General features: G+C 45.8%; 2 protein-coding genes across 3 annotated transcripts in view; one reads left to right on the top strand and one right to left on the bottom strand.

Annotated features, from left to right (window-relative positions):
• The window catches only part of NRDE2 (NRDE-2, necessary for RNA interference, domain containing), a 53,953-nt gene extending 47,370 nt beyond the window's left edge, over nt 1–6,583 (top strand). The window contains exon 15 of one of the 2 annotated variants that reach the window (XR_002785349.2): nt 526–565. Coding sequence is in view for 1 of the 2 variants with exons in the window: in XM_003408577.4 (XP_003408625.1) it covers nt 526–651 (126 nt within the window). In the remaining variant the exon portion in view is untranslated. Of the gene's footprint in view, nt 1–525 lie in introns of both variants that reach the window. The other variant, XM_003408577.4, reaches the window with a different exon arrangement.
• PSMC1 (proteasome 26S subunit, ATPase 1) lies at nt 6,430–22,147 on the bottom strand. The gene is made up of 11 exons (XM_010588802.3): nt 22,080–22,147; nt 16,761–16,814; nt 16,065–16,161; nt 13,478–13,602; nt 13,061–13,246; nt 12,740–12,868; nt 11,687–11,783; nt 9,603–9,792; nt 8,898–9,049; nt 8,227–8,381; nt 6,430–6,816 (listed from the first exon to the last, which is right to left on the bottom strand). The coding sequence occupies exons 1-11, from the start codon at nt 22,080–22,082 to the stop codon at nt 6,682–6,684; spliced, it is 1,323 nt and encodes a 440-aa protein (XP_010587104.1). The 5' UTR covers nt 22,083–22,147; the 3' UTR covers nt 6,430–6,681.
• Nucleotides 22,148–22,425: the final 278 nt, after the last annotated feature.

Raw genomic sequence — 22,425 nt, 5'->3', positions numbered from 1 at the left:
CCTCAGTCTGGCCCCTGTCTGCCTGGCCCACCCCTGTGTCATCTGCGACGTCAGTTCTGGATGCCAGTACCCTGTCCCAGGGCACATCCAGGGCTTTTTAAAAGTGAGACTACCCCACGTGGAGTCGATGGGCCTTTGCGTCCTTTCCTTGCTATGGAGCTGGAGTGTCATGCGTGGGTTGCTGTGGGGAGCTGGTTTACCAACATCTGCCCCAAGTTCAGCCAAGATTCTGAGAGTCGGGGGCCCAGGTCGGAGATGCTCAGAAATCTAACCGATGGTGACCAAAATGTCCGCCAGCAACTCCCAGCCCCACAGTCGGAAGAGAAGGCCTCGCTGAGTTTTTACTCGCTTTCCTTCTGTTTTGGTTTCTGCGTCCTTCCAGGAACATGGCTAAGTGTTGACTGGGTTAGGAAAGCTACAGGCTGCAGGGGGTAGCAGGGCAGGCAACGCCCATGTTTCCTGAGCTCTCCCTGCACTGACAGGAAGTGGCTAACTAACTCTGGAGGACTTTCTCCCTGCTCGTAGGTGTTATACATGGATGCTGTGGAGTACTTCACAGATGAGATGCAGGAGATCCTGGACCTGATGACCGAGAAGGAGCTCCGGGTGCGACTGCCAGTGGAGGAGCTGGAGCTCCTGCTTGAAGATTAGAGACCCGGAGAACAAGGCCCGCGGCACCAAGGACGGTGGCTGCCCTGCTGGAGCCTGGACGAGCACCGAGGAACTTGGGCAGGCTGCATTGCCTGTGTGTGTACGCACACGCACGTGCTGAGAGACCTCTACTTTTGAGATACTGTTTCTTGACCCTTTGTGTCTGGGTTATCAGTCTCCCACATCTTGCACTGTTTAGATGTGTAAATGACACAAAAGCTATTGTTTTACATATTATATATGTGTGTATGCACATAGATGAATAACTGTGCCAAGTGATAATTAAACCTATGGTGGTTGAGGTGCGTGTAGGTTCTTGTTCATTCTGTCCTTACTCTGCCCAGCCAACACCAGCCCTGCCCTGGTGAACACGTCCCCTCACCTCCTTGGTGGGCCCGCCAAGCCCTCTGTGGTCTTCCAGTTGCAATTAGGAAGGTCTGAGACCAGTTTGGACTTAGAGGTCTGGTTACTCAACACTAGGGCCTTCTCCCCCAGGGGGTTAGTAGATTACCAGTTTCGCCCTCATCTTCACAGGGAGGCTGGCTCTACCAGCAGAGTCATCTAAATCTTGGTGTCGGGTCTGTCTCAACTGTGTCCAAAGTTCATAATGCCCTACGTCCCTCTACTCAGGTGATGCCTGTGCCTGTGGGCTGACAGCATCACCTGAGAGCCTGTTAGAAATGAAGAACATGCAGTCCCACTCCGAGGTATTTACCCAGAGAATTGAAAGCAGGAACTCTGATACCTGTGTACCAGTGTTCGTTGCAGCATTATTCACAATAGCCAAAAGGTGCAAACAGCCCACCTGCCCATCAACAGATGAATGGTAAACAGGGTGTGATATATCCGTACAATGGAATATTATCCAGCCAAAGAAAATGAGCTTGTTACGGGTGATGGAAAATTACGGAAATTATCATGGTGATGATTGCACAACACCATGAACACAACGTCCTTGAGTTTTGCATGTAAAGAATGTTGAAATGACAGTTTTGTTTTTTTTTACAGATATATTTAGCACAATTTTAAAAAAAGTGGTGTAGAGTCGTACAGAGGAAAAAGAAGGCATGAGGCTGAGTGCTTGCTTCTATAGAGGCCACCATCTTGATCCCAAGAATGTTGGACTCAGTGACTGGGAAAAAATTAGACTGTTAGAAATACCAAAATAAAAGAAAGTGAGAAAAACCACACAGCAATATGTTACAAATAAAAATTGACATCTAACTAGAAATACCAAAGGCTATAAAGATTGAGTCAGGGAACATTAGGTTTGGTACAGATAATACAAATACTGAAACCACAGTGGGCTAAATTGCACGTTGCAAGTTTTGTGAATCACTGACATTTGATGAAAGAATAAAGTATTGCTGGCCGAGTTTACAGCTGGTCGGTAGTTCGAACCCACCAGAGGCTGCACAGGAGAAAGGTGTGGCAGTCAGCTACTGTAAAGATTTACAGCTTTGGAAATCTGCGTGGCAGTTCTCCGTTCTACAGGGTCACTATGAGTCGGCAATGGCTTAAGCCGTACAGAGTTTTTGTGAAGGGGGATGAAGAAGTTCGGAAACGGCCAGTGGTGATTGTTGGCATGACATGGTGAATGCAGTTAATGTCACTGGTCTGTACACGTAAAAATGGTTGAAATGTTCTGTTATATACAGAAATTTTACCAGAATAAAAATTGAAAACACGCAGCTCCTCAGGCTCTCCTGCAGCGGGACATGTTGACTGCCGGCACCCCCCTGGGACTTCCGGGGATTGGTAAACTCCTTGAAAGCCTGAAAGGTGAGTAGGCACCTCCCAAGATGACTGGCCAACTGGGTGGGTTGAGAGGGGTTCTTGAGTTCCTTCAAGTCTACGTGACCGATTGCGTAGCGTTTTCTCAGGAATGCTAATGACTTCCTTGAAGGAGTTGCAGACCACGTCAGACCACAGCAGCCATAGCAGGTTTGGGACAATGCTCTCTCAGGACAGAAGCAGGAGCCACAGCTCGGGCACTGCTGGGCCTGCGAAGTGCAGTCTGGAAGCCAGCTTTGCCTGGTCCACCCCAGGCTGCAAGGTGCCCCTGGGCTGTGTCCCCGAGGAAGCAGGCAGCTGCTTGGTCAGGAGCATGTTGCTTGTAAGATACACGTATTTACGAATTATTTTTCTCTAAAAAAGGAGAGGCAAGGTGACCCCTGGAGAAGACCACATGCTTGTGGCAGAGGGAGGTAGAGCGGGTCCATCCGACACGACACGTGAGGAAGGGCTCCCAGCAGACGTTTCCATGAGCTTCCAAGAACCAGGGGCAGACAGGGCTGTTCTGCTCCTGCACACTAGCCCCTAGCAGCCAGAGAAGAGTCACGCCCCGAGAGGCCTGTCGTCCACCAAGCTCTTCATCCCTGTGTCCCTGTGCCAGCAGAGACTTAGTGGCCATTACAGAAATGGTTATTGCAGCGTTACATTGGTCACCAAGCCAACAGGAGAGGCGGCTGCTGGCACAGGGTGCAGTTGAGGGTAGGCAGCTGTTGAGTGGGAGGCAGCATTAGCCTGTTACCCCGCCGTAACCCCCACTGCCCCACCCTGCCCCTCTTCTAGGCCCTGTCGTTCACATTTGCTTTGGTTTCTTTTGTAGAGTTGACACAAGGGGGACTATCCCTATGGTTGTTGCTGGGTGCCGTTGAGTTGATTTTGACTCACAGCGACCCCATGTGATGGAGCAGAACTGCCCTATGGGGTTTTCGAGGCCGTAATCTTTATGGGAGCAGATCATCAGGTCCTTCTCCAGAGGAGCTGCTGGAAAGGTTCAAATCGCCAACATACACATAATCTCAAAGCAGTCTCAAACTTACAGGCAAGCAACTGCAGGATAGAGAACTTTTGTCCTGAACCACTTCAGAGTAAGTTGCTGATAGTGTCCTGCATAACCACAATACAACCTCCAAGTGCAGGCATCAGACAGGGTACAACAGCCCCATCTAATTCTCAGGCCCCAGGTAAGCTTGACAATTGTCCCAGTAATGTCCTTTGTAGGAAAAGGACCCAGCTTAGGATCCTGAGTCGCACTTGTCACTTCCCTTGAAGGCTCTTCACCCTGCGGCATTCCTCAGTTCCTGACTTGGACACGTGTGAAGGGTTTAAAAAAAAAACAAAAAAACAAACCCCTTGTCGTCGAGTCAATTTCGACTCATAGCGACCCTATAGGACAGGGTAGAACGGCCCCACAGGGTTTCCAAGGAGTGCCTGGTGGATTCGAACTGCTGATCTTTTGGTTAGCAGCCATAGCTCCCAACCACTACCCCACCAGGTCTTCCTTATGTGTAGAGTACAGGGCCACGTTTGGCAGGATGCTCCTCAGCTTGAGTTTGCTGAGGGAGGAGGACCACAGCAGTGACACCTCCCGGGTGGCACGCACGTTTGATATGTTCATTACTGAGGACGCTCATTTTGATCACTTGACTGAGGTGGTGTCTGCTGGGCTGCTCCACTGTGAGGTTGCTCTTTCCCTCTGCAGTTAACGCATTTTGTGGGAAGGTACTTCGAAACTATCGCATTCTTCATCAAACTTTCAATTTACATTATCAGTTTGGGCTCATGCTTTCGTATTTTTATTCAAAGGGTTATTTGTTATTGTGTGCTATCGTGTCGATTCTGGCTCATAGTGACCCCACGTGACAGAGTAGAACTGCCCCATAGGGTTTCCTAGGCTGTGATCTTTACGGGGGCAGATCACCAGGTCTTTTTTCTCCCACAGAGCTGCTGGGTGGGTTCAGACTGCCAATCTTTTGGTTGGTAGCTGAGTGCTTAACCGTTGCACCAGCAGGGCTCCTTTGCCTTGACTATGATGCCCTTTATAGAACACCACAACGCTGCCATCAGAGAAGCCTTTTCTTCCTCAGCAGCAGTGATGGAGTGTGCTGACCTAGCTACACTCCTTTGCCTTTGCTGTCAGACACTAGTCTTTTCTCCGTGGAGCAGCTGGTGGGTACTCCATTGTTAATTGTCCCCGATTTGACCCCTACAAACAGGCTCCTCTGTCCTTCAGACGCGTCCCCGTCGTTCTCTGAGCCCTACCTTGCTCTCTGGCACTACGTATTCAGGGTCATCTTGTACTTGAGCTGCCCAGCCCTGCCTCCTTCGTGCAGAGTGGATTTGGAAGCAAAGATGTGGGTGCTAGGTGTGCCCATTACTATTGGGGTGTCGCTGCTCCCAAGTCTTCTCAGGGGTCAGAGTTCATTCCGGTTTTCTTCCTTTCTGTACCTGTAACTCCTTTCAGGCATTGAGAAACTGGCTTCCACCATCTTTAGTAATAGTTATTTTGCCTACTTGACTGTCCTCGTATGTAACCACCGTCCTCTCTGCTGCCCGTGACTCCCACAAAAGGTCACTCCCACCCCTGCACGTAAACCCAATTTGGGCTCCAACACCCGTATCAGGCGAGTCCCCATGCTGTGCCCTGTCCCCGTGTGGGCAGCCCTAGCACCTGGTGCTGAGCCCTCCTCCCCCACATACACTGTGCCCATCCTGTGCTGGCTACCCCAGGAGTATAATGTCTTCACCCTGTGCTGGGCCACCCCCATGTGGGATGCTCTGAGGTAGGCAGGGTAACAGCTCCTCAAAGAAAGGTTTCTGCACGAAGATGTTCCTGGAACCTGTGAATGCTACATTTTAAAATTCCATTTTGTAAATGGAATTGTCTATAGACTTTAAGATGGGGATGGATGATCCTGGCTTATCTGGGTGGGCCCAAGGCAATCACATGGGCCCTTAACCGTGGAGGAGGAAAGCAGAGGTGCGATAACGAAAGGAGGGATTTAAAACTGAGGGACTCAACCTGCTGTTGCTAGTTTTGAAGTCAGAGGAAGGAGCCATGAGCCAAGAACGAGGGCAGCCTCTAGAAGCTGGGAAGGGCCCTCAGCTGACAGCCAGCAAGGAAATGGGAACCTCGGTCCTATAACTGCAAGAAATTGAGTTCTGCCAACAACCTTAATGACAAAGGAAATGAATTCTCAAACCTCCAGAAAGGAGTGCAGCCCTGCCCACACCTTGATTTTACCCTGCTTAGACCCGTGTCGGACTTCTGACCTCCAGAACCTCAAGATAATAAATTTGTGTTGTGTAAGCTGCTAAGTGTGTGGTAATTTGCTGTGGCGGCAACAGAAAGTGAATATACCTTGTTCTCACCCTACTTGGGTTCCAACATCCCACACCAGGTCACCTGCCAACACATACCTTGATGTGCCCCACTTAGTGGCTTTAACAACGACTGAATTGCTCAGGAAGAAAAGCGAGGGAGGAAACAAGGGGGATGGGACAGGGAGCTCTGAAGTATTTTTGAACACTCTTAAAAGGATAAGATTTCTGAACCAAAGAGCAGGGCTGGGGATTCTTTAGCCCTAACCTTTTAAGAGATTTCTGTAAGGAACCCTGAGTCTCTTGGGGAAAATCAATACTTCTTTCCTGTCCCCAGAATGCCAAGAACTCACAAGTGCCAAAAAAATCCCAAAAGGAAAGCTGTGTTTCCTTCTCTTTTGAATCAGCAGCCATGTTAGCTCAGGCTTCATTATATAAACAACCAAGATGGTTGGTTATGTGGTCACAATCATTTTCTCCCATTCATTACTGTTGTACAACTCTACTGCCAGCTTTGGGGTCTGCTGTGGGGGCCACAGGTATTGAAGTTTGTGTTCTTGTGACCCCAGCCTGAGGGTTTCTTGCTCAGAAGCCTTCTCAAGACCCAGATCCCCCCACTTGCTGGCTGCTGAGGGGTGGGTGTGGAGACTCCAGAAGCAGGCAGAAGGGTCTCTGAAAGAGTAGCTTTATTGGGAACAGGCTGCACAGGGGATGAGACAGCTGCAGCCCAGTGGCTGTCCTACACACCACACATAAAAATGTACATAGACTGTTTAAAAAAAAAAAAAGAATTTTTTGTTTTTTTTAGACTGGCTGATAAAAATCAACTGGAATAGGGATCCTCTGGGCAATGTCCCCAAGCCCATCCCTCTGAAGGGCTGAGAAAACTCCAAACTGCTTCTTGAAGGCTTTGTGGTTCACTTAGAGATAGAGCCCCTCAGGGGTGCCTTCTTGTTTTTTATAAAGAACATTTTCTTTCGATTTTTTGAAGTCTTCATTTGTGACTTTCATTCTACGTTCTCTCAAGGCCATAAGCCCAGCTTCTGTACAGATTGCCTGTGAAAAAGAACAGTATGTTCAGAAAGTGAGAGACTTTTTATTCTGACAAGCAGTTTGGAGAGCTATTTTGAAATAAGGTATAAAACACCCAGGCCAAACACAAATTGTTCAAACCATCTGAGAAAAGATAAGAGGTGGCTTAAACCAAAAGTAATTATAACAAAGGAGGAGGACTGGCCCAGGAATAAGGCTCTGCCTCAGGTTCTCACTGCCACATGGCCTGGCAGGTCACTGAGTTCTCACAGCCCCTCCTTCATTAAAGCGAGTAACGATCCTAGTAGACAGACGAACACCCTGAAATCTAATGGCAACATGGAGTGCGCATCAATCTCATTTACCTACAGGCACAAGAATAGATACTCTCATTAAATGTAAGTTTCAGTATGGTATTTATTCTAACATTTTTATTCTCTTAAAAATTAGTTGCCAAAAGTAAAACAAAACAAGAACCCATGCAACATGACGTGTTCAAAACACGGCCGATCCTGGCATCAAATTTTGTCTGGTTATGGCCATTACACTATTTACCTCAAGTAGTTCAGCTGAAAAGTGTGCACAGAAAGCGAACTAAGGCAACGGGTAAAAGGCTTCAGTGGTAAACCTGGGTAACGGGTCTATGGGTGTTCACTGTACTGTTGTGGCAACTTTTCTAAGGACTTGAAAATTTTCAAGATACAAAGTTGGTGCAAAATTTAAAAATGAAAAACAATTTCAATTTTATAAAAAGATTTTTACTCACCAAGACACTATAGGTTCTATTGCAAAGCGTCAACGACTCACAGCTGAGCACAGGTAGCCACCTTCCTAACCGTAGTGTTTACGCCTGACCAAGACTCAGATCTTCTGATGAAAAGTGGGTTGACAAGTATATCCGTATTAAACACGGTCAGGCTTTACTACTGATTCTGGCCATTTGGGAAGAAATGTCCTAACTCATACATGTAAGTGATAAAACCAAGAGGAACAGTGTTTCCTGGGCAGTTTGGCACTCAGAATGTACTTTCTGAATACAGTTTGGGGTAAGAATGCAGTGGGATGCCAGTCCCCACTCTGCAGCTGAGGTAAGCTCACCCAGCAGACATGCTGTCCCGAGATGGGGCTGAGCGGCCATGTCTGACACATCTGAGAAAGTCACTTGGGCCCAGCAGAGAAGGAGCCAGCTTAGTGCCAGTGCCTTGTGCTTGTGGCTGCAAGTGACCTGGGGACATGTATTTCATAAAATGATACATTACGTGGTTTAAAAAGTGGATCTACCACTTGGACATAATGGCAAACCAGCAGCAACCATCACTGCGTTGAAGACCAGATATCCACTCCCTGCCTAACCACCACAGGAAGAGCACACAAGGCCTTTTCTGACCAACAGGCCAGTTTTCAGGGATATGCTGGGCAGGCCCAGGTCCTCACCTTGATGTCAGCACCAGAGAGGTCATCTTTAGCCATGATCAAGTCGTCCAAGGTTACATCGTCGGCCAACGTCATCCTGCTTGTGTGAATCTGAAAGATACGCTTCTTTGTCTTCTCATCGGGCAGGGGGAATTCGATCTTCCTGTCGATGCGGCCTGCAGGGGGGAAGGTTTTGGTCACACCCCGTCCGCACCCAGGAACTGCCCTGGCTCGGAAAGCAGTCTTAACCTGTCTCCTCACACTGGCGGCTTCAGTCAGGCAGGAGCCTGTCGGAATGAGGCTGAAATTTCAAAAAGAAAGCACTTCTTTTTTGTAGTTTATAGTAAACAAATGACTTCTAGTCCTATCTGAATGTAAAGAATAACCTAAGCTATCATATAAATTACTTCTTCAGAAAAAAGAAGCAATTCTAGCAATTCTAAAAAAGGGAATATTTATTATGGTGAAGAAAAAGTGAAGATATAAGACTGAAATTTAAAGGACCAAATGGCACAGACTCTACCACTGTCCTACTTAACTACCATCTCAAGAAGACATGCTTTTGATAAATTATTCTAAGTTTCAGTCCAGTGCTGCCTTTGTATTTACAATCCTCTGAAAACAGACTTAAAACACACTAATACACACACAAACATATTAGTTCTCCACGATGAAACAAAAGCAAACGGAACCTGGTCTGATGAGCGCTGGGTCTAAGGTTTCTATTCGGTTTGTGGCCATGATAACCTTCACATCTCCCCTTGAATCAAATCCATCCAACTGGTTCAACAGTTCCAACATGGTTCGCTGAATTTCTCTCTCGCCACCAGAATTTGAGTCATATCTTTGAAAGAGAGAAGAGAAGGGGTGAGGCCCCAACTGGTCTCTGGCTAAAGGGAAACTGCAGCCAATGCCTCATTGGAGCAGAACATCCTAACATTCTTGTCTCGGCCCAAATGTCACTCCCTCAATATTCTAGCTAAAAAGCAGCACCCCCTCCACTGGCCTAGCTACACCTTACATTCCTGTATTTTCATTTCTTTTTGTCTCACGTTTGTTGTCTGACTCCCTGAACCTGACTGTGAACTCCGTGAGAGGAGGGCCTCTGCTGGGTTCACTGTTGCGTCCCCGGAGTCCGGAACGGTGCCTGGCTCAGAGCAGGGGCTGCGGGCATGGTTATTAGGCCAATGACCAGTTTCCAAGAACTAACAACTCTGGGTAAGTAGTTCCCTGGTGCCAGGAGAAGAGGCGGAGGCACTCGTGGAGAGCCACACGTAGTGAGCGTGGCAAGCCAACGTGCAGGACAGACAGGGGGCGCCTGACAACCGTTCATTCTCAGAGAAGAGCCATATGGCTGTTATCCCCCAAAAATGCAAAGGAGGCAAGAGAAAGTCTACCTTTTTGTTCCAATGGCGTCGATCTCATCAATAAACACGATGGACGGTGCGTGTTCCTCCGCAACACGGAACAATTCCCGCACGAGTTTGGGCCCGTCTCCCAGATACTTCTGAATAAGTTCGGAGCCAACCACTCGCAAGAAAGTGGCCGAGGTTTGGTTCGCTACTGCTTTGGCTAATAATGTTTTACCTATTTTAAATTAAAAAAAAAAAGAAAGAAACCTCAAATGCAGTTTTGACTTAAAAATGCTATCATTCCCCCACAAATGGGCACCAAAACAGGTGAAGCGCATGATGGACAGCACATTGCCATTCAGGGGTCCTGGCGTTCTGCCCTCAAGCAGACAAAAGGAAGCTTGGAAAAATCTACTAAGTGTCAAGTTTTGGTTATTCTGAAACGTCTTCCTAAACCCATCACGGTAATGTCAGAAAACATTTTTTACACAGTTATTTTTAAACCCTGACCCAACCCTTCAATGAAGAACTGCAAACTATAATTACCAGCAAGAACTGCTCTGAACCGGCAATGAAATCCATTGTATTTTTTCCTTTGTCAGCCCCCTTAGAAACAGCATATAACAGTGAGCTAACCCGTCTTTCCTTATATCTCATCTCACTCAGGATTAGAGAACCAAGAAACTAAACTATGAAACTATTGATAATGAAGGAAAAAAAAAGGTCTGGGAATGTTAGGTTTAACGTTAGAGACACATGTAAGTGTCCCTGAGCAGCAGGCTGGCCTGCCCTGGAGCTACAGCAGAGCTGTTGGTGGGCAGGCTTCCTACAGCTCGGACAGCTGAGGGGACCAGCTCTTGCCGAAGCCCACACCTGAGAGCTGCTCAAAGTCAGAGAGCCTTTTCTCAATCTGCGGTGTGCCCTTATAATGTGTTTCTTTCACGCATTTCAGGAAAGAACTCAAACAACTTTTCTAGGACTGCTGTAGGCCCTGCTAGTTGTCTTCCAGGTGAAAACCAATAAGCCAGCAAAAAGCACCCTATTTGAGAATGTGAGAGCTGGAAGACCTTAGCCTCTTTGACAGTGATGAGTGTGGAGGTGGGCCAAGGGGCTGGGTGGCCACCTCAGGGCACAGAGGCAGTCAGGGCAGAGCTGGGGGCCGGCTGGTGAGTGACACAGCAGACTTCATGGAAGTGGAATGGAGGACAGGGAGCTAAGCTTTGCACCAAGATGTGGCACTGACGTTTCCACTGGTCAGAGAGACAGAGCAGTAGGCGCAAAGGTTCAGACGGCAGCAGGCTCCCTGAGAGCATCAAATAAGGATGGCCAACAGATAACAAAGAGAACCTCTGAAGTGAACAGGACCTTGTGCCTAGAAGCAGTCAAGTCCAGATGCCGGGGTGCTTCAAGGGCCAGAGGTTTCACTGACCGAGTCTCCTCCTCTGCTGACAGGCCTGCCAGCCAGCTCCTACCCTGCCACTAGCTCATCTCCCAGAGCTACCGGGGGCTGGGACCAGCCACCAGCCTCTCTGAGGCTTAATTTCCTGGTCTGAAAGACGAGAGGCTGCAGAAAGCGTGCACTGTTCTAGATCCATGCTTCTGGGTACAGTTCCCTTCCAGTCCCTCCAGCCTGGGCAGTTTCATTAGTACGGATCCTCCTAGGGGCACAATTATCAATTCCCACAATCAAATGACCGCTCCTCCTTTGGAATTCACAGAGCAGTGAACTGCTAAGTCCTGGACTATACAATTTACTCAGGTCAACTTACTGCATAATGAACCAAATTGTTTTTAATCTTCATTTACTCATCCAACACACATTTATTCAGAACCAATGGGCCAGGCAAACTAACATAATCCAAACACCACAGAACAGCTTGTAAACCAGTGGTTCTCCACCATGGCCCCTGATGGTCAGGCCACTCCTCCAGCCACTGTATCAGGATCCTTGGGGGTGGGGCTGGGTGTCATTATCTTTTAAAGTTCCCAAGGTGAGTCCAATGTACAGCCAGAAATGAGCACCCGTTTTAAACTGAGGAACTGGGGTTCCCTCACTTAATACAAGCCTAACTAGCCAATGGTGCTGCTCAGAAGAGCTGAGTGCCCAGAAAGTATCAAAGACAGCATACCTGTGCCAGGTGGACCATAGAGAATGACCCCCTTAGGGGGCTTTATACCCATCTCTTCATAATATTCAGGATGAGTGAGAGGAAGCTCCACAGACTCCTACAGAAAACAAACATTCGGTAAAACTCGAAGGTTTTCTTACTGAAATTATCAGCAGATACATTAACTGGCAGCATGAGTCTGTCTCACTTTCCACACAAAGAAGCTGAACTCGCCTCCATCACTCCTCCTAGAGACAACGTGCCTGACTCCCACTAGCAGAGAGAACAGGCTGAAGAGGACACCTGTCCTGGCTGGGCCCCCAGTCTCCATCCCGCTTCCTAACAGCACCCGAACTTCCCTTTCACTTTCCGACAAAAGTCAGTTGGGTGATATTTAAGCCTGGAGAGCACAAAAGTCTCCTGCTTAGCAAAAGATCTTAAGAAAGCTAAAATTTACCCTTCTCAAGTAAGCTACGGACAGGACCTGAAAGGCTTTCTGAATGCTGTTCCCACCTAGGGACTTTATGGATGCTTCCAGCCTCTGAGATGTGGCTGACCTGGGTGAACTCTGACGACTTCCCTGTGTGTGAAAGGACCTGCAGAGAACCAGCCCTGAGCCATCCTGAATGACCACTCCCCACCTGGGACCACTGAAGAGCTGGGATTAGGCTCTAGACCCGACCCTGTGTGAGTGTGTGTGGGTACACATGGTGTGTGCCGCTGGCCCTATCCCCGTACAACAATGGAGGTTTCCAGATATCCATTGCAGAAGCCAACACGACTTGAAATTTTATGTAGTCACGCGGACAATTCATTATACGTCACACACAAAAAGCACTACGCTGCAGCTGCTGCAGAAATGGTCATAAAACTTTCTGTATTTCTACTACTTAACTCAGTATTAACAAAAACAAAACAACCCCAAAACTAGCAAACTGTGAGTCAGTTACTGGTCTAATAAAGGGGAAAAAATCTCCCCCAAAACAAAAAACTCATGCATATTACTCCAAAGCCCTCTGACTAGGACAGCAGTAAAAACCGGACTAAAAACTCAGAGCTGGCTCCCAGTCATACCTTAATTTCCTGAATTTGGTTGTCCAATCCCCCAATGTCAGCATAGGTCTCCTGGGGGGCCTTTTCCACCTTCATCACCGTGACCAGGGGATCGGTGTCATCCATCAGCACCCCTATCACTGCATGCACCTGACAGGGAACACTGAGCTTTAACACCGGCATGTGAGGTTCACACAATCTGTTCATAACAAAGCAGTGCCAATCACAGCTTTATTCTCCATTGCTAGGAATGTTTTGGTGATCTACTTCCACAGGCAAGTAGACAGATCTAACAGGAAGGAGGAAACGCTCCAATGGGCTGTCTTAGAGACACCGATTCACCTTGTGGTTGAGCAGGACAGAGCAGCCTGGCTCCAGCAGATCTTTGTCTACAAATGAAAGAATGCTGACGTAGTGTTCTGAGCCCACTGATGTAGACACAATGGCGTGATTGTCATCAATGATCTCCTCCAAAGTTCCTACCGACATCGGGGTCCCCCTCAGGTCATCCACCTTTGACCTCTCTTCCTATAAAAGAAAAATGTGCCGAGAAGGAAAAGCAGATTAGACCAAGCAGTAGATGATCCTGATAGTTGACTAGATTTACAAACTAGTCACTGCTTTGAAAGGGAAGCCAATGCTGTTTCATAGAAGCCTGGACAGGTACAAGGCCAGAATCTCATTGATTCGTTGACATTATTAGGTTCTAAACAGAATCTTTCAATTTGTGAAAAAGGAAACAGTTACTTTTTAACTGACCTCTTGCTTTTCTTCTAGTGGTTTCATCTGCTCCTGATTTCTAATGAACTCTTCCTCCATGAGAAGATAGTCTTTAATTCTCTCTAGCTTCAATAATTTTAACCGGCACTGAGTGTGAGGAGTCACTGTAATTTAAAAAACGAAGTTCTATTACACTTGGAGCTTGAAGTTTGCAATTAATTCAGTCAGCCTTAAGAAAAAATATTGAGGTCTTAAACTCATTTTGATTGGACAGACTGAAAAATTCAAAGTTTCGTAACCTTGATTAAGCAGGTGTCTGAACGGAAAGGGAAAAAGGGGTTTCGGTAGTTGTAAGCAAAGATGTGAAAATGGGGATGAGGTTTATGACCATATAGAGATGGCACAAAATGACTGCACTGTCTATACGTTTAATGAGGAAAAAAAAAGTTAATCCTAAATATAGTTTGGCTTCTTTTCCCCACACGGGCTAGTAAGAACTATTACATATCCTGCTCAGCCAGGACACACTGTTGCATGCTAGTTATATACATGCTTACTGGTTTATGACAGAATTTTAAAACGTTAGGGATATTAACCCTCTTTGTCATGTATGTGGCAAATGTTTTTTCCACACACTATTACTTATTTTGGCTTTGTTTTGAAGTCTCATGCCACACAGGAATTTTTTTTGTTTTTTGGTTTTTTAAAATAATTTTTATTGTGCTTTAAGTGAAAGTTTACGTATCAACTCAGTCTCTCACACAAAAACTTATATACACCTTGCTACATACTCCCAAATGCTCTCCCCCTAATGAGACAGCCCACTCCCTCCCTCCACTCTCTTTTCGTGTGCATTTTGCCAGCTTCTCACCCCCTCTACCCTCTCATCTCCCCTCCAGGCAGGAGATGCCAACATAGACACAAGAGTCCACCTGATCAAAGAAGCTCACTCCTCACCAGCATCCCTCTCCAACCCATTGTCCAGTCCAATCCATGTCTGAAGAGTTGGCTTCAGGAATGGTTGCTGTCCTGGGCCAACAGAAGGTCTGGGGGCCATAACCACCGAGGTCCTTCTAGTCTCAGTCAGACCATTAAGTCTGGTCTTTTTATGAGAATTTGGGGTCTGCACCCCACCACTCTCCTGCTCCCTCAGGGATTCTCTGTTGTGTTCCCTGTCAGGGCAGTCATCAGTTGTAGCCGGGCACCATCTAGTTCTTCTTGTCTCAGGATGATGTAGTCCCTGGCTCATGTGGCCCCTTCTGTCTCTTGGGCTCATAATTACCTTGTGTCTTTGGTGTTCTTCATTCTCCTTTGATCCAGGTGGGTTGAGACTCATTGATGGCATCTTAGATGGCTGCTTGCTAGCATTTAAGACCTGACGCCACTCTTCAAAGTGGGATGAAGAATGTTTTCTTAATAGATTTTATTATGCCAACTGACTTAGATGCCTGAAACCATGGTCCCCAAACCCCTGCCCCTGCTATGCTGGCCTCTGAAGTATTCAGTTTATTCAGGAAACTTCTTTGCTTTTGGTTTAGTCCAGTTGGCCACACAGGAATTTTATCTAGATAAATCTGTCAATCTTTTGTAGCTTCTGGGTTTCCTGACTTACTTCAAAGGGTTTCTCCTCCCCTAAGTTTAAACATATTTTTGAATCTTCATATATACCTGTAATCCATTCTCTCAATAGCAATAAAAAAAGTACCCACTTATATTAAATAATCCATCCTCTTCTCACAGACCTGAAACATCACCTTTAATGTGTTAAACATCTATGTGACGTAACTGTTTTTGAATTTTCTACTGCTCTGGTCCAACTGTTCATTTCTGTATCAATACCATACTGATTCAGCACAGGAGATTTATGGCAGGTTTTCCCTATTCAACTTCTTTCATTACATTTTTTGAGGGGGGGGAACCTATACACAGCCAAATATGCCAACTCCCTTCATTCTTAACTGAGCAATTATTTAAAAAATTAGTTTATTTCCTTTAAGTGGGGAATGACTGTTTTAGATTGGGGTGGGGGGGGGTGGATTTGAGCCAAAGCCTGAAGGGATGAGAAGCAGGAAATCATGGGAAGAACATTTTAAGCAGAGGGAAGAGTAAAGACAAAGGGCCTGGTGTGGAGAAGAGTGTTTGTGGAAAACAAGGCAGGGCACTGTAACTAATGAGCAAGGAGGACTGGGAGGGTGAGAGAATGGAGAGGTGGGCTAGCCAGGGCACCCGGTTCGAATTTTGTTCTACGTTCAGTAGGGAGCCACTGAAAAGATTTAAGTTCAGGCACTGCATGATCTGAATTTCAACACAGCGGCACTGCACATGACGAAATAAGTGTGTTTCTGAATTGCTCAAGTTTAACCTGGGTTTTGTAATTGAAAACTGTACTTTTAATACACTGGAGGATTTGGCTATTTAAAGGAAAGGTATTTTACAACAAAGGATAGCTATTATGCCAACCTAGAGGAATGCTACACATGAGAGTTACTTGGAATGGGGTTTCAGTCACAGTGCTAGAGCTTGAACTCCCCATTCCCTGTGTCTCCTTTCAGACCTCTAACCTACATGCGTAGAGACAGCTTCCCTGGGGAATCTGAAAGACAGCAAGGAGGAACCATGTCATTACCCAGTGGCAGTTTGCTAGCAGCATCTGGTCCCTTTGTCTTCTTCTTCTTTTTCCCCACTCTAGTTGGTACGGGAGGTTCATATTTCTTTTTCTTGTCCTTAAGTGTTTAGAACAGGAAAAAACATGCAGAAATCACATTAAAACAAAACTTATTTCTGCACCACCATCATCTATTTCCAAGTGTCACAATTTTCCTTATCCTCTAGGATGCTATTAAAAAAACTTTTTTTCCTCTTTGACTAGGTTTACATTCCTGCAATTTTAATAAATACAACTGATCTTTTTAAAAATTTTAATCTTTTTATAATACATACAAATGACAGTGAGTCAGATTATTCCGATAAGGTAAGGAGAGTCAGAATTCAGAGCTATATGCCAAAAGTTCGGTACTGAGTAACCTGAGACAATCTTCATACCTCAGGAAAATTACGGGCAATTTATTTTAACACTTCTGTAATGTTATTACATTTATACATTTAAAAATCATTAAGTCATTAATACTTACTTGACTGTTAGTTCAACAACCTTTTCTAAAACGTGAAAAGGACATTGATTCCGTAGGCCAGGCTAGTTAAATAATAATGGGATCATTTATATTGTATTTAAAAATTCACAAATCCCAAAAGAACTTCTCAGCTGAGACTTATTATGTCTTCCACAGTTACTCACATCACAGTACATATTTGCGTTACTTACCTTGTCATCCTTCTTGCCACCGCCAGGACCATGACCACCACTCTGACTTTGACCCTGAAGGGGGGAAAAAAAAACCCAAATCAGAGATATAAATTCAGCATATGCCAACTTGGAAAGAACAGCCTTAATTTTCTATGATGCTAAAACACCAACACTTCCTCCTCATTTTAACATTTCTGACCCAAGATGTAGCTTGCAGTCAACGTGTCCCTTTAGTGTAACAGAAATTTTTCACTGAAAAGCTGTCAGTAGATTAATGGTGCACCTTGTGACTGACTGCATTTTAGAATCAATGACAACTGTATTAAGAAATACATAACAAAAGTATCATAATGAGGCTAAGATTCTAAGACCATTCCCTCTTGAGGGGAAGATATAAAGCTTGACATCCTTTAATATAAAACTACCAGACTAAGGCCACCCAAAGCGTATTTCATGAAATTAGCCCATGAAAGCTAAGTTACTTTACACGCTCAGCAGTCACTATCAATCATCCTTACGTGGAACGCACGCAGATCCTGGAACCTCTCTTTCAACACCAGCTTATATACCTTCCACTGCTAATGTCTGGGCTCTCAGGCGGGTCTTTCTTCCCAACCTGAAGAGCTGAACAACCTGAGGATGTTAAGAACCTAGTGTACTATTAAATTCATTGGGATTTCTGATTTTAAGAGACCCTTCATTTATAGGACAAAGCTTAACACAAAGCAATGTCTCAGAAATGGTGGCACTTTAAACATGAGTAATAGTGAACTTACTCAATTAGAGGGGCCCTCTCAGCCTCTTGGAAACCTTGGTGGCATAGTGGTTAAGAGCTACAGCTACTAACCAAAAGGTCAGCAGTTCAAATCCCCCAGGCGCTCCTTGGGAACCCTACGGGGCAGTTCTACTCTGTCCTATAGGGTCATTATGGGTCGACTAGATGGCAGTGGGTTTGGTTTCTGGTTTCTCGGCCCCTCAAATCAACCCTACGTGGGCAACTTTATTAAGACAAAACAACTATGTCATAGTTACCTAAAAGAGTTAATGTCAAATACGTTTCCCCACATGACTGATTCAGAAAACTCTGTGCTTCATTCAGAAGAAGGTCATTAAGGGCTTGAAGAGATTTTGGGAAACAATGAGTTACACTGAAATAGCCGTCCAAAATACAGGCCTTTACTGGTTACTTAAAACATCTAAGAAATGTGGTGAAGGCTGGGGCAGTTAGTATTTGTGGAGTGCCTTCTATGTGCCCAACCCCGTACTAGATACTTCTTCCGTTATCTCGCATATTTCACACAACCTTCCAAGGTAGGGTTCATTATTCCCACCGTATAGATGAGGAAATGCAGCCAGCCTGAGAACATGGCTGCTGAATTAGATGAATCCAGGTTTGAATTCTGTCTCTATCACTAACAGGCTATGTGACCATAGGCAAGTCAGGTTATCTCACTGAGTCTTGGTGTCCTTAACTGGAAAGTGGGACAACAGTAGTTCCTATCTGTTGCTGGAAATGAGATAATGCAGGTAAATCATGCCACATTTACACGACTCATGCTAAGCCCCCTTGCCATTTAGTAAATTCCAACTCACAGCGACCCTATAGGACAAAGTAGAACTGCCCCCTAGGGTTTCCAAGGCTGTAATCTCTATGGAAGCTGGCTGCCACATCTTTCTCCTGCAGAGTGGTTGGTGGGTTCAAACTGGCAGCCTTTCGGTTTGCAGCTGAGTGCTTTACCACTGTGCCACCAGGGCTCCTTTGTCATACTAAGTACCTACCAATATACTGTTGGTGTAAACAATGGTAGGATCAGAACTTTGTCAGTCTGCTTACAAAATCTGGGCTTGGAAACAGTTCTGTACTCTCTCATCTATCCTGTCTGCATTCCTACCACCTCTGTTTATATCCAGGTCATCATCTATTTGGACTCTGGCCTCACAAATGAGACTCCTGGGTCCAGTTTCTCCTCCACCAATCCAGCTATTACCTTCCAAAACAAACAGCAGATTCTCTAATTACCCTCCTCAAAAACCTTTAACTGTTCTCTAGCACTTATGGTACAATGATCAAACCCCTTACCTTGGCATGCCTGGCCCTTGTCAAACAGGCTACAACTAACCTTTCAAGGTTCATCTACCTTTCTCATGAACCTGCATGTCTGGTCCCATCAGAGGACATTTTCCTGACTGGGTCCTGCATTTCCTAACCTCTGGGACATTTTGTATGATGCTTCTCAGTCTCAAATAACAATAAGTACACTGGGTGGTGCAAGAGGGTTGCAATCGGCTGTTAATCTAAAGGTTGAGGGTTCGAAACTACCCAGCAGCTCCACGGAAGAAAGGCCTAGCAATCTGCTTCTGTAAAGATTACAGCCAAGAAAGCCCTATGGAACAGTTCTACTCATGAGTTGGAATCAACTCAACAGCAACAGGTTTTACTATACGTCACGCAACATGCTAGACACTCTCAGGACATTATTTCATTTAATTCTTATAGATACTACTAGGTTGGTACTGTTATACCCCTGATTTGCTGTTTTTGTTAGGTGCTATCAAGTTAGTTCCGACTCATAGTGACCCTATGTATGACAGAAAGAAACACTGCCTGGTCCTGCACCACTCTCACAATCATTGCTATATTTGAGTCCATTGTTGCAGCCACTGTGTTAATCCATCTCGTTGAGGGTCTTCCTCTTTTTCGCTGACCCTCTACGTTAGCAAGCATGATGTCTTTCTCCAGAGACTGGTCCCTCCTGATAACATATCTGAAGTACATGAGACAAAGACTTGCCATCCTCGCTACTAAGGAGCATTCTGGCTGTACTTCTTCCAAGGCAGATTTGTTCGTTCATCTGGCAGTCCATGGTATATTCGATATTCTTCACCAACACCATAATTCAAAGGAATCAATTTTTCTTCAGTCTTCTTTATTGATTGTCCAGCTTTCACATGCATATAAGGTGACTGAAAACACCATGGCTTGGGTCACGTACACCATGGTCTTCAACGTGACACCCTTGCTTTTTAACACTTTAAAGAGATCTTCTGCAGCAGATTTGCCCAATGCAACACGTCTTTTGATTTCTTGACTGCTGCTTCCATGGATGTTGATTATGGATCCAAGTAAAATGAAATCCTTGATAACTTCAATCTTTCCTCCATTTATCATCCGTCCAGGTGTAAGGATTTTTGTTTTCTTTATGCTAGGTGTAATCCACACTGAAGGCTGTGGTCTTTGATCTTCATCAGTTAAGTGCTTCAAGTTCTCTTCACTTTCAGCAAGTAAAGTTATGTCATCTGCATACCGTAGGCTGTTAATGAGTCTTTCTTCAATCCTGAGGCCACATTCTTCTTCATATAATCTAGTTTCTCAGATTATTTGCTTGGCAAACAAACTGAGTAAGTATGGTGAAAGGATACAACCCTGACGCACACCTTTCTTAACTTTAAACCACACAGTTATCCCCTTGTTCTGTTCGAACGACTGCTTCTTTGTCTATGTACAGGTTCCTCATGAGCACAATGAAGTGTTCTGGAATTCCCATTCTTTCCAATGTTATCTATAATTTGTTATGATCCACACAGTCAAATGCCTTTGCATAGTCAATAAGACAGAGGTAAATGTCTTTCTGGTATTCTCTACTTTCAGCCAAGATCCATCTGACATCAGCAACGATATCCCTTGTTTCACGTCCTCTTCTGAAACTGGCTTGAATTTCTGGCAGTTCCTTGTCAACTTACTGCTGCAACCACTTTTGAATGATCTTCAGAAAAAATTTACTTATGTATGATATTAATTATATTGTTCGATCATTTCCACACCCCTAATTTACAGATAGGGAAATTGAGGCCGGCCTACAGAGTTTAAGTGACTTGCCTGTTGCCACAAAGCTCATCAGAGATGGAGTCAGAAATCAAATTAAGGTTGGCTGGACACTAAAGCCAGTGTGTTTCTTTACTGTGTGGATATCTAGTACATTATAGCAAGGGCTCTAGAAAAGAAACTGAGTCTCAGTTTCCTCCTTGCTAAGACGAAGACAGTAATAGTAATTGCCTCAAAGGGATGTTGTGAGGAATAAATGAAAAAATGCTGGAAAAGTACTTGGCATGTTTATCACACTTAGCCTATTATCAAAAATGCCTTAAAACACCTATAAGACTCTATGTGATCTGGCCTTTATCCACACTCAATGCAATGGCTTCCTTGCTGTTCATGAGACAAGTCCAAGACGTTCTCATCTCAGTTCTCTTGCACTTGCTGTTCCTTCTGCCTCTGATATTTCCATGGGGTACTTTCTCATTTTATTTAGGTCTCTGCACAAATCTCATGGAAACCCTGGTGGCATAGTGGTTAAGTGCTACAGCTGCTAACCAAAGGTTCGGCAGTTCGAATCTGCCAGGCGCTCCTTGAAAACTCTATGGGGCAGTTCTACTCTGCCCTACTGGGTCACTATGAGTCAGAATCGACTAGACGGCACTGCGTTTGGTTTTTGGTTTGCACAAATTTCACCTCCTCTATGGGACCTTTGCTGGTACCCATCTACAACAGCCATTTCTTCCCATTCTATCCTCTTCTATAAAATAACAGGTAACAATGGCCTTCCCGCCCCATCACATCATATTACACATTTCTTTTGTTTACTCTCTGCCTTCTCTTCTAGAACGGAAGCTCCATGGAGGCAGGGATTTTGTCAATCTTGCTCACCTCCTGGGTCTAAAACAGAGCCTGGCATACAAAGCAGGGGCTCAATAAACACTTCTTCAGTGAATTCACAAATATACGCTAGCTGTCTGTATTATTACTAAGCACCACCGGCCCTTCCCTCCGACTTCCAGCTGTCATAAACTCGTCCGTCTTTAAGGCCTCCCGCAAAGGTCCCCCAACCCCAGAGGTCTCCCCGACTCCGCAGTCCCCTCCCCAGCTGGAATGAATCTCTCTCTTCGCACAACCTTTCACTTGAACGGCTTAGAGAGCGCTTGTCCCTACTACACGAGTAGGCGTCCGTCGGGACCCTCGGCGCGGGACTGCAGAGTCCCCCCGGTCGGCGGAGGAGCAAAGCCCGGCGACCTGAGCAGCTGTTCCACGCCACAGCCCGGTCGGGGAACCCTCCGCGCCGAGCCCCGGCCCCAGGCCCTCGGACGAGGCCCGCAGGTCGGCCCTGGTCCGTCGGGAATCTGAGCACTATCTGTGGGAGCCTCCGTCACCCGAGGAGACGGGCCGGGGGAGCGGGAGGACCGAGTTCCTCGAGCTCCTTGGACAGCCGCCTCCTTCCTTCGTCCCAGCCCGTGTCGGCCCCGTCACACAGCGATCACCACCCGAAGCCCTTAGTCACTCACCATCTTGCCTCTGCAGCTCTAGCCGCCGCTGCCGGAAGTGCGCCCGCCAAAGCAGCCCGTCAGAAACGGAAGTTGCTGAGGGACGTTACGGAACCTGTTAGGAACCAAATCTCACGCGTAAGAAGGCCCGCTTCGCGGGAGGGTTGGGGCGAGGTTACTTGATGCGTTGAATTAAATGCAAAATTAGCTTATAAGCATAATCTGAAAATTATAAATATTTTACTTGAAAAAATTTATATCGTGTTACTAGGTTATTGTCAACAATTTAAGACAATGACCACGACTGTCAAAGAGCTAGGACAATTACAAAAATATGCAGAAACTACAGCTGGGAAGAACTTTGCTA

Source organism: Loxodonta africana, chromosome 10 (genome assembly GCF_030014295.1).
Source record: "Loxodonta africana isolate mLoxAfr1 chromosome 10, mLoxAfr1.hap2, whole genome shotgun sequence".
Classification (NCBI taxonomy): Eukaryota; Metazoa; Chordata; class Mammalia; order Proboscidea; family Elephantidae; genus Loxodonta; species Loxodonta africana.
This window is presented reverse-complemented; position numbering and strand designations above follow the sequence as displayed.

Coding starts and splice junctions, on each gene's coding strand:
- PSMC1 (XM_010588802.3), bottom strand. Junction 9,793..11,686: donor CTATGGTCCACCTGGCACAG/GTATGCTGTCTT, acceptor AATTTAAAATAG/GTAAAACATTATTAGCCAAA. Junction 6,817..8,226: donor TCTCTGGTGCTGACATCAAG/GTGAGGACCTGG, acceptor TCTTTTTCACAG/GCAATCTGTACAGAAGCTGG.